General features: G+C 36.2%; 2 protein-coding genes across 4 annotated transcripts in view; one reads left to right on the top strand and one right to left on the bottom strand.

Moving 5' to 3' along the window:
- LOC145680348 (AP-5 complex subunit zeta-1-like) overlaps positions 1-12049 on the top strand; it is a 52290-nt gene extending 40241 nt beyond the window's left edge. Inside the window, exons 12-13 of one of the 2 annotated variants that reach the window (XM_081750741.1) lie at positions 2088-2180; positions 4394-12049. In XM_081750741.1, the coding sequence (XP_081606867.1) occupies positions 2088-2178 (91 nt within the window). In that variant the 3' untranslated portion in view covers positions 2179-2180; positions 4394-12049. Of the gene's footprint in view, positions 1-2087; positions 2184-4393 lie in introns of both variants that reach the window. The other variant, XM_081750740.1, reaches the window with a different exon arrangement.
- Positions 2329-12450, bottom strand: part of LOC145680349 (uncharacterized) — a 46709-nt gene continuing 36587 nt past the window's right edge. The window contains exon 6 of one of the 2 annotated variants that reach the window (XM_081750745.1): positions 2329-2522. In XM_081750745.1, coding sequence (XP_081606871.1) covers positions 2506-2522 — 17 coding nt within the window. In that variant the 3' untranslated portion in view covers positions 2329-2505. Of the gene's footprint in view, positions 2523-2543; positions 4170-12450 lie in introns of those variants that run through there. The other variant, XM_081750743.1, reaches the window with a different exon arrangement.

The raw sequence follows: 12450 nt of genomic DNA, 5'->3' as shown, positions 1-12450 counted from the left end.
ACCTCATAATACGGAGAAACAAGGATTGGTCAATTAATAAAGGGGCGCGGTGGCTCAGTGATAAAGCGTTCACCTCCGGTGCTTGGGTCCCTGGTTCGATCCCAGCTCGCACCGTGTGGACTTTGTGGTGGACAAACCCGTGTTTGTGGGTTTTCTCGGGGTTCTCCCACTTTCTTCATTCCACCATTTCATTCATTTCTCATCATCACCGTCTCCTTTAGTCTAACTGGCATAACCGTGGGACGTAAAACTTAAAAAGATTTCATTTCATTTTGGTCAATTAATGCTGGACTATGCATGCTTGTTCCAGTGTGGGGGAAACTGGTCACCACTACATGGATTACACATTGTCTCTAAGTCGTAGGAAAAAATCATGTTTCGTAGAAGACGATTAGAGATTCCAACAATTATGGTTCATTTTCTATACGTTGTAACATGTCCGCACACAGTTCTTGATGGCTTCGGCACAAATTTTCCCCATGTTTAATTCTTCTATGATAATCCGCTGAACAAATTACTTGTCCAAGTTCATTAGTTTAGCCGCCGCACTATCTTCGATCATTTCTGATCACCTCGCATACTCTGTTCATGTTTGTACCAGTACTGGAGACTGCAGCCCCAGAATGATCATTGTCTTCAAGACTTTTCCTCCCCTCGGAGAAACGGTGAAGCCACTGAAAGTCGAGTAGTGGTAGACTGGAGATACAAGTATCCTCGTAAGCCTTGGTCAGCATTCTTAATGTTGCGGTTTGAGACTATAAGTTTCATAAGAAATTCTATGTTAATCTTTGTGTTCCGCTTTCAAACTGGACATTTTCCGATCAGCTCGGTTCACTTGTTCACAGAATGACGCCTCACTCGCAACTGCCAAGGTCGGATGAATCATGCATACGGAGGGTTAGAATGGTGCTTCAACACAATGCTAACCATTGAATGCAACTGCTTCCATATGAAAAGTTTTTGTGCATGTCACACCTCGTATTTGCTGTGAGCGTGATGGCAGTCAGTAGGAGGCGGCTCTGGATTATTTGATGTACTAATATCCTACAGCTGCACGTCGCACTAGATCCAAAACATCAATCTTTGGAGTCGTCGAAAAATGGAAATCATAGTGACAAAATTGACTGGAGGGTAGATTTCCTGTATCTTCCAGCGAAATCGATGTAGAAGAGCGGTTGTTTTCTTGGAGTGTTTTAGTTAAAAATTCCAGTACTTATAAAAATCAGAAATGGTTAGATAAGATAAAAGCATGAAACAAAAGCTGAGATTGGAAAATATTATATGGTGCATCGAATGACATTTCTGCTCGAACCACATGGTGCCTAGAGATCGCTCGAAAATTCTCAGTAGCAAAGTTTTTTTTTTTTTTTTTCTTTCTTTCTTCTTATCGTTGAGAACATACTGTAGATGGTTAAGGAACTGTTGAAGAAAAAAGTTTTCCGGGAGGAGCACCGTTTAGGAAATGATCAGTACTTGATTGAGTTTGTCTTCCTGACTCAAAGGATCCTCGTCATGGTGCCCCAGAAGGTAATTTGAAAAAATTCAATAGCATGTTGTGTATCCTTGATGAAAGGCTTATAAAACAAATTTTGTACAGAAAGGTTTGTTTCTGTAAGGAACCACGTACGAAATACCCGAGATTTCTCCAGACAGATAAAGCTTACAGTTAAGTTAGGCTCATTTCGTAAACGTTGCCCCATCCGAATATATATATATATATATAATCGATCTTTGCTTGCCTTTTCATGTTCTTTCCAAGATTTATAAAAATACATAACTTGCTATTGAAAATTTTTAGTAACATCCTGGGTGTGCATGAAAGTAACTGTTTGCTCAAGCAGTGTGCTAGGAAAGTGTACTAACTTGTTTCATAGCTCATTTTTGTTTCCTCTTTTATCTTCAACCGTTTCTGATTGTATGCACCGGACGTATTATCTAAAATACCTAGTACATATTGTGTATCCATCCCTCATATATAGCATGCATTTGTTATCCCTTTGAAATACTGCAGTATGTTATATTTTGATTAGAGTACATACAGTCATATGCAAAACCTGTAAGTAAATAAATGACAATTTTGTTTACAGTATTGCAACAGTAATAATGTCGCCATCACAAGAAGATACAGAAGCCATGTTCACCATGCTTCGAGTTGTAGCTCAATTTGCAGACGCTTGAAGGTAAATTATTCATGCATAATATTGGATTTTCGCACAAGCGCAGTTTATAGAAAAAAGAAAGAAAGAAAAAAATGGGTACACAATTCTGATAAATTATAAATAGCTTTATTTACATATAATAAATTTTAAAATGAGTACACAATTCTGGTCAATATTAAATAGCTTTATTTACAAAAAATACATTGAATTAAATTAAACTTATACGTTGCGATTCTTGCAAATAATCACATAACATACATTTCATTTATTTACACAATATATATACACATACATACTGTATTTATTTATACACAGAGATAAATTTTCTTTTCCATCTTTGCTCAGGTTAACTGCTCGTCTCAGCTGAAACGGTTAATATTTCATGTAAGAAACATCATGAAGATTATATATATGCATAGCCAGGAACGTCCGTAGGAGGTGGGTCTTGACCCCCCCCCCTCTTCCTTGAAATTCCGTATCTTCATATTGAACTTTGACTCTCTCCCAACTGCTTTGGTCCCTTCCCGAAATAAACTCCTGCGAACGTGCCTGTGCGTAGCTATTAGTAAGTTACAAAAATGCAATCAATAACCATAAATTAAATTGTTTTCATCAGATACGTGAACTCACAATCAAAGTAAGTTCCAACCTTCACTTAAATCTGAAAAGCTTTATACGTATATATCCTATAAATTGCCTGGCGTTATTATCCACAACGGCTTTCAGTTGGGTGATGGATGATCAACGCATCGGCCCACATTGCCGTTATTTCTGGTTCCATCTTGCCCGTCCTAGGTTGGCTGTTATACAGAGGTCTCTTTTTTATAGAATACCAAACAGTTATAATCAAGTAACAACTGATGTGGACATTTTTTCGAGCTACCCAGTGTTTGAAAGAGCAATTAAACGAGCTTTGACGGAATAGTTTTACTTTTACACTCTTTTTTTTTCTATGTTGTTGTTATTGTTGTCTTTTTTTTTTCTTTCTTTTGTTAGCATGTCCCTGTGTAAAATGGCAAAGTTATGCTGTATCTGGGAAATTGTTCAATAAATAAAATAAATAAAATAAAATAAATAAAATAGCTCCCCAATTATATCACTGTACGGTCAACACCAAAAATTATAAAGGCTCCAACAGGATCACGCGCGTCACCTACGTATTTTAAATATATTTCTTTTGTCTTCCCTCCCCTTCCTTTATTACCGTTTATCTTCAGATTCAGGTGTTCGAGTATTGTAACAAAATTGGAATATTTTTTAACTTAATTGAACAGAACTTTCAAAAACAGGAGTTCCTCTGACATATTTCTTTATGTGAAAAATTTGTCTTATACACACAGAATTCTTATCTTAAATGAACATATCTTCTTCAGAGAACTCCCATTTGTTTGAAAGTAATTCGGAAAAGAAAATTTAATAGAAGTGATCTGATTGAAACTAGTTATAAATATTAAATTATTAAAATACAAAAAAATATATTCACAACGGAAAAAATGTCAATTAACAGTAACTAATGAGAAATCAGTCTATTCTCCTCTTGGAAAAGAAAACAAAATAAATGCACTGCGAAGAATGTAACAAATTATAATTGAAGTGTATAGCCAAGTTTGGCTAGATCTAGTAATGCGATTGAGTTTTATTTTTAAAAGTCCCAATGAAAAAGGTATTGAACTGAACCTGTTATTCTTTATATCCAAATATACATATTGCAGACGGAACAACATATTCGATATCCGCGTATCTGTATTGAATATTTAGATATAAAGAATAATAGGTTCAGTGGAATGTCCTTTTTATCAGATTAAAAAAAAAAATCATTTCTACTGGATAAACTTAGTCAACTAAGTTTCAATTATAAATAAATAAGTTATACATAAGTTCTGATTCAGTAGACAGCACATTTGGGCTAGAAGTAAGTTACTTTTTGGAATTCAGCCTGAAAATTCAAATGTTTAAACTTGTGGAAAAGGTAGTAATTTGTTACTTCAGCCATCGAAATCGGGTAACAAACTGGAATAAAATGAAGAAATAGTTGAATTTTATTATTATAGTAAGCAACTTGAAATGTCTTTATTTGAAAGGTTTTGACGTTCATTTCTTCAGAAAAAGCATACTGAAATTAGACCATATGGATGGTAATTAGATTTTTTTTTTTTTTTTTTAATTAATTATATTGAATTTATACCTGTATATGTTTTCATGAAAGTTTTCTTTTCCTTTCTTTCACTTTGTAGTATGTTACGGATTTTACACATTCTTACTACCATGGAAGCCCACTGTTCTTAGTGATTAAAGTACTACAGTCTTTATTATTTAGAGAACCTCTTCAATCAATTTAGGATTTCGAGTGGCGAATAGGTTCATCTGTACTCTTCGCCTTTACTTCTTATTGTATCGGATTTATTACATCAGAGTAATAGGTTAAAGATCTCAGTTGTCATATGTCAAATATATATATATAATACTGTGTACACTCAAATCTGTTGTTGAAGATATTTTCTTCTCGAAACTTTCCACTAGGTGGAAAGCATTGAACTTCCCTGAAATCCATAGCTGTATCTGTTGGGCACGAAGTTTTTGGAGTTGCCATGTGGAAGAAAAAGATCTTGTATTTCGTGTTTAGTACACAGTTCCGGTTTAGACATAATAAAAGCATCAGAACTCTTAAGTATCGATTAATTGGCGAATTGTTCATTGCAGGAGACATAATACTGGATCTTATTTTTAAGATTGTATATTTAATGGAGCTGCTTGTCAAATATTTTATGGTAAATATTATCTATAGTGTTTTTGATTCAGAAACACTGGCGCGGTTTATAATCATCTACACTAGTAGAAACAGACAAAATATCGAACATGACAAGCGACACAACGTACTTATGTGACAATAATTATGTAAAATTTGTAATTATTGATACAGGAATAGCTCTCGTCGTGAATGAACGTAGTCACAAGCAACAGTTTTTTAATGATCAATGAGAAAGCTACCAGGCTAATTTACGAAATGCCGATGGTCAGCTATTCAGATCTTGGGACCAAGATGAACAATGGATGAGACACACCATGAGTAACAACTGAAGAGACTATTTACTATAAACACCTCTGGGAAAAATTCCAACTACCCTGGTGTTTAGACATCATAATGAATAATAAAAGAATTTTTTAATGATGGATTTACTTCAAGAATGGACACTATTGAGTTGATAGTATCTTGTGTGGGTACTGAAAAAGTGTGAAAAGACAGTGAAACTGTGGAGAATACCCTATCCAGACTTAAGAGTGTACTGTTGGTCTTATGGGAACAGCAATGCAAAATTGAGCATTAAAAACAAATGCAGAACAGATCGCGCTTCTATTATACTACCAATTGATGTTGCCAACTCACACAGTAAAAAAAAAAAAAAAAAAAAAAAACACGATGATTAATAATAATAATAAACTTACCACTTTGAATCGCACTCCAAAGGATCAATTCCTTCCATATCACCATAATCATCACCATCGTCCTAGAAGATTTCAGACGATTCTTATTCAGAGTCGTCTTCACCCGAATAAATAATCAAGGGCTCAACATCTTGCAGTTCATCTGCTTTCCACATGTCACTTTCGATGTTGGTCACATGCCTCACGTAGTACTGTCAATTTTCTGTTACACGCTCAAAGCTTCATGAATTAATTTTTCAACGTCTTTCACTTTGAATGTTGTATTATTTGCCCCAACATAGTGTTTTATTTGAGACCACACGAGTTCAATAGGGTTGAGCTCACAGTGATGAGGTAATCGGAGAACAGTGTTTCCTAGTTTTTTTTTTTTTTTTTTTTTTTTTTTTTTTTTTTTTTTTTTTTTTTTTTTAAGCCCATTCGTCAGTCTTATATTTTTCAAATTTAGTACGATGAATGCTTATTAGATCATCAAATCTTTCTTTAACATATCCTCATCACACTCAATATTGTGCAAGATCAACTACTACCGCACTTCGTCTTTCTTCCAGATTTGATAGGGTGCATTGTCCGTTACAATGACTGACTGACGTGGAGGAAGATGTGCGAGTAACTGATTGTGGAAGTATTCCCTCAAACAAATCTCCATCCATTTCATCATGAGCGTCAGCCGTATTTTTCTTGCACAAGAAAACCAATTTCGCTCTAGCTGTAAAACCTTGTTCGTTGCCAGCATGAACCAAGGCATATCGCGGCCCACGACCTGTTGGATGTTTAAGTCCGCACGAAAGTCCATACGAAAAGCTTGTCTTGCTGTTTTAATTGTTTTGTCTTTCCACTCTTTATCCACGACTATACCAATATTTACCCACGATTCGTCCGTGTATGCTATGTTTCTGTTTTGTTTCGAAATTTTCGTATTTGCCGTAGATATTTGTGGCCCAACTACACAATATCCTCTCTCTCTATAAGCATGGCCTTCGTTTTTTTCTCATAAACAAATTCATGCTCTTTTAAAAATACGTGGAAGGTGGATCTTTCAAAGTTCGGCAAATCGGGATAGGAATTTACCTATTTGAGAACGGAATTGAATGTGGGTGTCAAGTTTCTAAAGAAGAATTCATGGACTTTTTGTCTGATCGCACTCCTAACAAATTCATTATATTTTACAAATCGACTGTCCTTTACAATTTTCTTTTTTAATCGCTTCTTGTTCGGTGTTACTAAAGGTCCACATGGTAACTCGCTTCGAATTTTAAAAAAGGTTTCCTGGAAGTTTTCGTGGCTTCAGCTGTTTCACTCGCGACCCAACTTATTCTTTTAGCCGGGTTTTTCTGCTTTAAATAGTTAAACTCGTTCATGACCCTTTCTCTGTTCTTCAACGCTTGACCACTCTTACGCTTAAAAGAGGTGCTGGCTGTAACTGCTTTCTATTTTGATATATTTACACACACGCACGCACCTACGCACACGGAGAGGTCACGCGATTTTGTTCCCAGAACAGCACAGTACGTAAATAAACACATAACACACTGCACAACAGCAAAGACACAACAGGGAATAATTTTGTCTGGAGTCGGACACGAGTCATCTAGCGCGACAATAGACGATACACGAAAGATAGAAGAAATATGTCATACAGCAATTCTCGCTGGAATTTCCACTCCGACAAGGGATATATCTAATTAATAATGGCACTCAGATGTACCAAGAAAAGTTTTATGAAACAGTGTTAGACCTAAGAAGTTTTACACTTAGCGTTTATTTTTAATACAAAGCAAGTTAATACGTAGTTTTGGGAAGATATGGATTATAACTGTAGCTTGGTTAAAAAATAACAATAATACGCCTAATAAAACTGAACTACCTGAGGTGGTAATGTCTTACTTGAAAAATCATCGCGAACTATCCTCTGAAATTATTACTGCCTTTTTATTCATAGTGTCTCCCCGTGTATGAGTGATTACGCTCGTCGCCTTGTAATCGAGGTCTCGGGTTCGATTCCTGATGGGGACAAGTGGTTCGGGTTCCACGTTAAGCTGTAGGTCCCGTTTTTAGGACACCATCATCACCCCATGAAGGGCAGTAGCAAACCACCACACGTTCACCTTGCCCAGGAATCTTCGGGTCAAAGAGCAGAACACCACATCATCTATTCATATTCCCGTTCCTTCCTTGCTTAAAAGTCAGCACAAGTGACAGCGTGAATACTGGCGTCACGACACATTCTGGCGTGTTGCATGAGGAACTCACTCTCTTTCTTTCTGTTCTCGGTAAGAATGAAAAGGGAACTAAGAGAGAATTAAGGAGGGTGTAGATGTATGAAGAGATCGGAAAGTAAAAGATCTGTTTCTTCTTGCATTTTCCTCTCTTTTCCAAAAGAAAGATCTTTCTTTCCCTGTCTTTTGCAAAGAAAGAGAGAAGGGGGACAGAAAATAAAAACAGAATAACTTTTCTGCTCTCTTTTCGTTTTTAATTAAAATCCTTTTCTTTAATCAGTGGAAGTGACAACACTAATGAGCTCACGAATGTAGGTTGATACTACAGTGAAATTTCTCGGCAGTTGGCAACACTACCTTTCAGCAGTTTTAGCTACATTCAAATGCAGCGGCAACGTTCTGGCAGCCGTTACGCTTATCATGTTTTCCCCCTTCGAGTTAAAAAAAAAAAAAAAAAAAAAAAAAAAAAACTAGTCTGTAAAAGCTAATTAAATACTTCATAAGGAAAACAGAAGCTAAGAAAATTATTTTTGTATCGTCGGTAAATATTTATAATTTTTAAAGATAAACTACAGTAGTGAAATCTGTTCTATCTAAGGGGGTAAGTATGCAGAAGTAATTGCCCATAAAACGCCACAGTACAGACCAAACCCTGGACAGCCTATAGAATACCAATATGAACGATATAGCAAGGTTAGACTGCTTGGAAGATGAAAATCAATGAGTTCTAGACGAATAAGCAACTTGGATGTTCTGTCACAACTATCCACCGCGACTATTATCAATGTACTAGGTACCAAGCGCCGAACACGAAGCGTGGCAGATAATGTACCTAGAAACCTTGCAGCATCCACAGGAACCAGATATATTGCGTACAATATGGATCGTGAGCAGGCACATTATGTCTGGTGGCCCTTAACATGCATTAATCACAGTACACGGATATAGGGACACTGATATCATGTAGTATTCTCAATAAGTCCACTGAATTTCAATAGCGATTCCAAGCGTGCTCTCATTTCGATAAAAGGAGCCGCGGTGGCTCAGTGGTAGAGAGTTCACCTCTGTTGCATGGGGTCCCGGGTTCGATCCCGGCTCCCACCAAGTGAACTTTGTGGTGAACAAACACCGTGTGCGTGGGTTTCCTCGGGTTCTCCCGTTTCCTCCCACTTACTTCATTCCATCATTTCATTCATTTCTCGTCATTACCGTCTTCTTTAGCTTAGCCGGCATAACAGTGGGACGTAAAACTCAAAGATTTCATTTCATTTCATTTCGAGAACATTTGTGGAGTACATTTTTTTTTTGGGGGGGGGGATCCTGCTTAATTAATATTCATGAATATGGGTGTCTGACGTCCATATTGGATTGTATGGATGATATTCTTACATCCGATGACACCCGGCATATATTTTTCTCATCGGGCTTCCATTCTACAGATAATGCTAAAGTTACTCCTGGGAGGTTTGTGCAAGTAGCAAGTTCCTTTATGAACCGTACACGTGCTTGAAGGGATGATCTTGCTTCCAGTGTTTCTGGAAACCTCGTAGGCAGCAAGGCGGCACAATGCATTACAATGTGAGACAACCATACCAAGCACTGACTCCTATCAGCACTATCTGCAGGCGAAAATGTGGAACGGGAAACTGTATCGCCTTCTTCTTTTTTTTTAGTTCGTTTTTCTCTCGCAGTAGAGCTGCTACTGTGATTTGTATTCACTTGTGTCAATAGATACAGATGGATTTCAAGGAAACATGGTTACATTCACCAACACACTATGGAGGTGTACCGATCATAAAACTAGTTGGTTAATGACCATGTGTGTTTGGATTAAACTTGTAAATCCCAGATAAAACGTTAACGTAGGGATGCCAATTTGAGAGGTAGTGAGTCACACCTTAAAAACATGAGTGAAATACGACTACAAAAGATTAGAACAATTATATTTTAATATATTGCGGAGTACTCTGCAAAATAGGACAATCATATTATAATTTATTAGCTTGATTTAAGTATGTCAAGTCTTGTTAACTCAAAGAGAAGACATCAATATTATCTAAAGATATTGGCAACAAAAAGTACTTTTGCAATAATTTTCTTACTGCTTTATACAATATGTTACTCTAGGTTGCTGCAATAATAATAACTAGTCATTATTCCTCTTTGTACTGTTTATCTATTCCACGACTACATTTATAATTAAATAAGGATAGAGCTTGAATAGGAAAACGAAGTACTGTATCCTTTTTGTATAGGGTTGGTAGGATTGCCACCTGTCCCGAATTTTACGAAAAATTTCAGCGTTCCAAATTACGTCTAACAAGGTACATTCGCGAAGTGTCCCCTTGGGATTCGTATAAAATTGATTCATATGCGAAGTTCTCCGTGGCCCAATGTGTATTGTACTAATTTTAGAGGCCCATATCGGTAATTTGTATATTTATGGACCTTCATATCCGGAATTCAATCATACACTACTAGCTTGAGCACAAAATTGCTTTTAGTTTCTTTAGATATAAATAATATGCAAAGCAACTTAGATCAAATACTGCTTCTCTGACACATGCTACACACCCTGGCCGCCAACTTGGATCCACTATATTGGATTCAACTTTCGGTTTTTCAAATACAAATAGATACAAGTGATATAAATTCATGTACAATTTTCTCGGAAATTCATTGGTGTAATGAGTTTTACCGTAGCTTGTACCGTTTGCAAGGTATTATTGCATGTTAAATGTCAGGCACTTCAGGACTATTGAACCAAATATTTTAGAAAGTCGTGCAAAGTCCGTGTGTGTATACATAATCTTTTACGTAATTTATCGTTGACGAAATATTCTCTGAACGTACATATATACAGGCACACAGACGGTCAATAGGGAAAAATGGTAGGTCTTACCCGAATCTGGTCGTATCTGGATTTATATTAGGCATTTTTATCATAACACAACACTTCCCTGTTATAATATAACATGGCAGTAATAACAATCATTCACAGATGTAATAGATTATAACACGAATGTTTTAAAGAGTTTGTTTATACCTACAGTATTTTTCCAATTAGAGATAGTTTTGATTTGTCAACATCGAAAAAGTAAGCGTGATATTACTCTGCAATGTCTAGTCGCGAAGTGCCTGGAAGGATTTAACAGTGAATTTCAGAGATATCACTTCATCTATTCCCGTTTGGAAAACCGAAAGTTGAATCCAATACGGCGGAGCCAAGATGGCGGCCGGGTTGGGCAACATGTGTTTGAGAAGCAGTACTTGATACAATTTGTTTTGCATATGCCCACATTCATGACCAGTTACATCTAAAGAAACTAAAAGCAATTTTGTGTCCGAGTGTTATAGTAATGTACGACTGAATTCCGGATATATGAAGGTCCACAAATATACAAATTACCGGTATGGGCTGCTAAAATTAGTACATAATACATTGAGCTGCGGAGAACTTTGCATTTAAATGAATCAATTTTACACAAACCCCGCGGGGACACTTCGCCAATGTACCTTGTAAGAGCGATGGATGCATTATATGGCGGGATATCAAATTATTCGCAACACTTATAAAATATACAACAGAAATTCTTTGTCTCGTTTGTAAATTTCGACCCGCGATGTGTAGCTATGACTATCGAGATATCGATATGGTTTCATTGTAAAAACATTTTCATGTTGACAGCATTGAAATCATTGCCAATGATGTTATTCCTTGACCGGTTCAATGGTTTATAACTTCTGTCCAAATAACCGCGAACAACCTGATGCTGTGGATTTTCTGACGTGTGTTTCTCACTCACGAATATATGTATTTCCTTCTGTTGTTCTTATTAAATTATTACATAAATAAATTTGGGTATGAGGAATAAGCGATCTACACATGTTCAATAAACGTGTTCCACTTTAGGTGTAGCAAAAGGTGGCAATCCTGTAGCCTGGTGACTCATTAAATGTATATTAGATAAGTTTTGTCTGTCAGACAATGACTGCATGTCGACTACGAATTAGTCAAGCTTCATGCTCTTATTATATCTAAATTGTGGATAAGTATTAATTGATTACATTAAGAATTCTCATTGTTATACTGTTGTTCTTTACAGATAAATCATTTTAATGTTCTTTTGTTTTCAAAGACAATATCTCAAAATCTCAGGGGTGAAGTGCAATCTATTATGTGATCATTCCCTCGATTTTATGATTATAATAAAGTTTTTATTTTTGTAACTCTATTTGTTTCATTTTCAACTAGAATTTTGCCTTATTATTCAATATTTGAAACCGCATTTTCAAAATGTGAGCAAATCCTTTGCAACGGTACTCTGAAGCTATTTATTTATGAACATATTTCAAGATTCAGCCATCTTAGGCGATTTTCCAATAATGAAAAGTGAGCCAGATTATTCAAAGCTATCGATGCCCAGAACAATAAGAGAGCCGTTTTGGAAATGTGTGTGTTAATTCAATCTTCAAATTCTACATATCTTCTTATTTATGACCTGAGTCATAAGTTTTGCAATATTGGTGTACGTATATAGTTTACAGCGTGTATGCCCTGTGACAGAACATTTCAAGTCGCTGAAAGTGATATAGATAGTAGTAGTTTGTGCCGTGAACAGTGATTCACT

This window comes from Thermobia domestica, chromosome 3 (assembly GCF_964235325.1).
Source record: "Thermobia domestica chromosome 3, izTheDome1.hap1.1, whole genome shotgun sequence".
In the NCBI taxonomy this organism is placed as follows: domain Eukaryota; kingdom Metazoa; phylum Arthropoda; class Insecta; order Zygentoma; family Lepismatidae; genus Thermobia; species Thermobia domestica.
The sequence above is the reverse complement of the archived record's forward strand: the minus strand, read 5'-3'. Positions and strand labels throughout refer to the sequence as shown.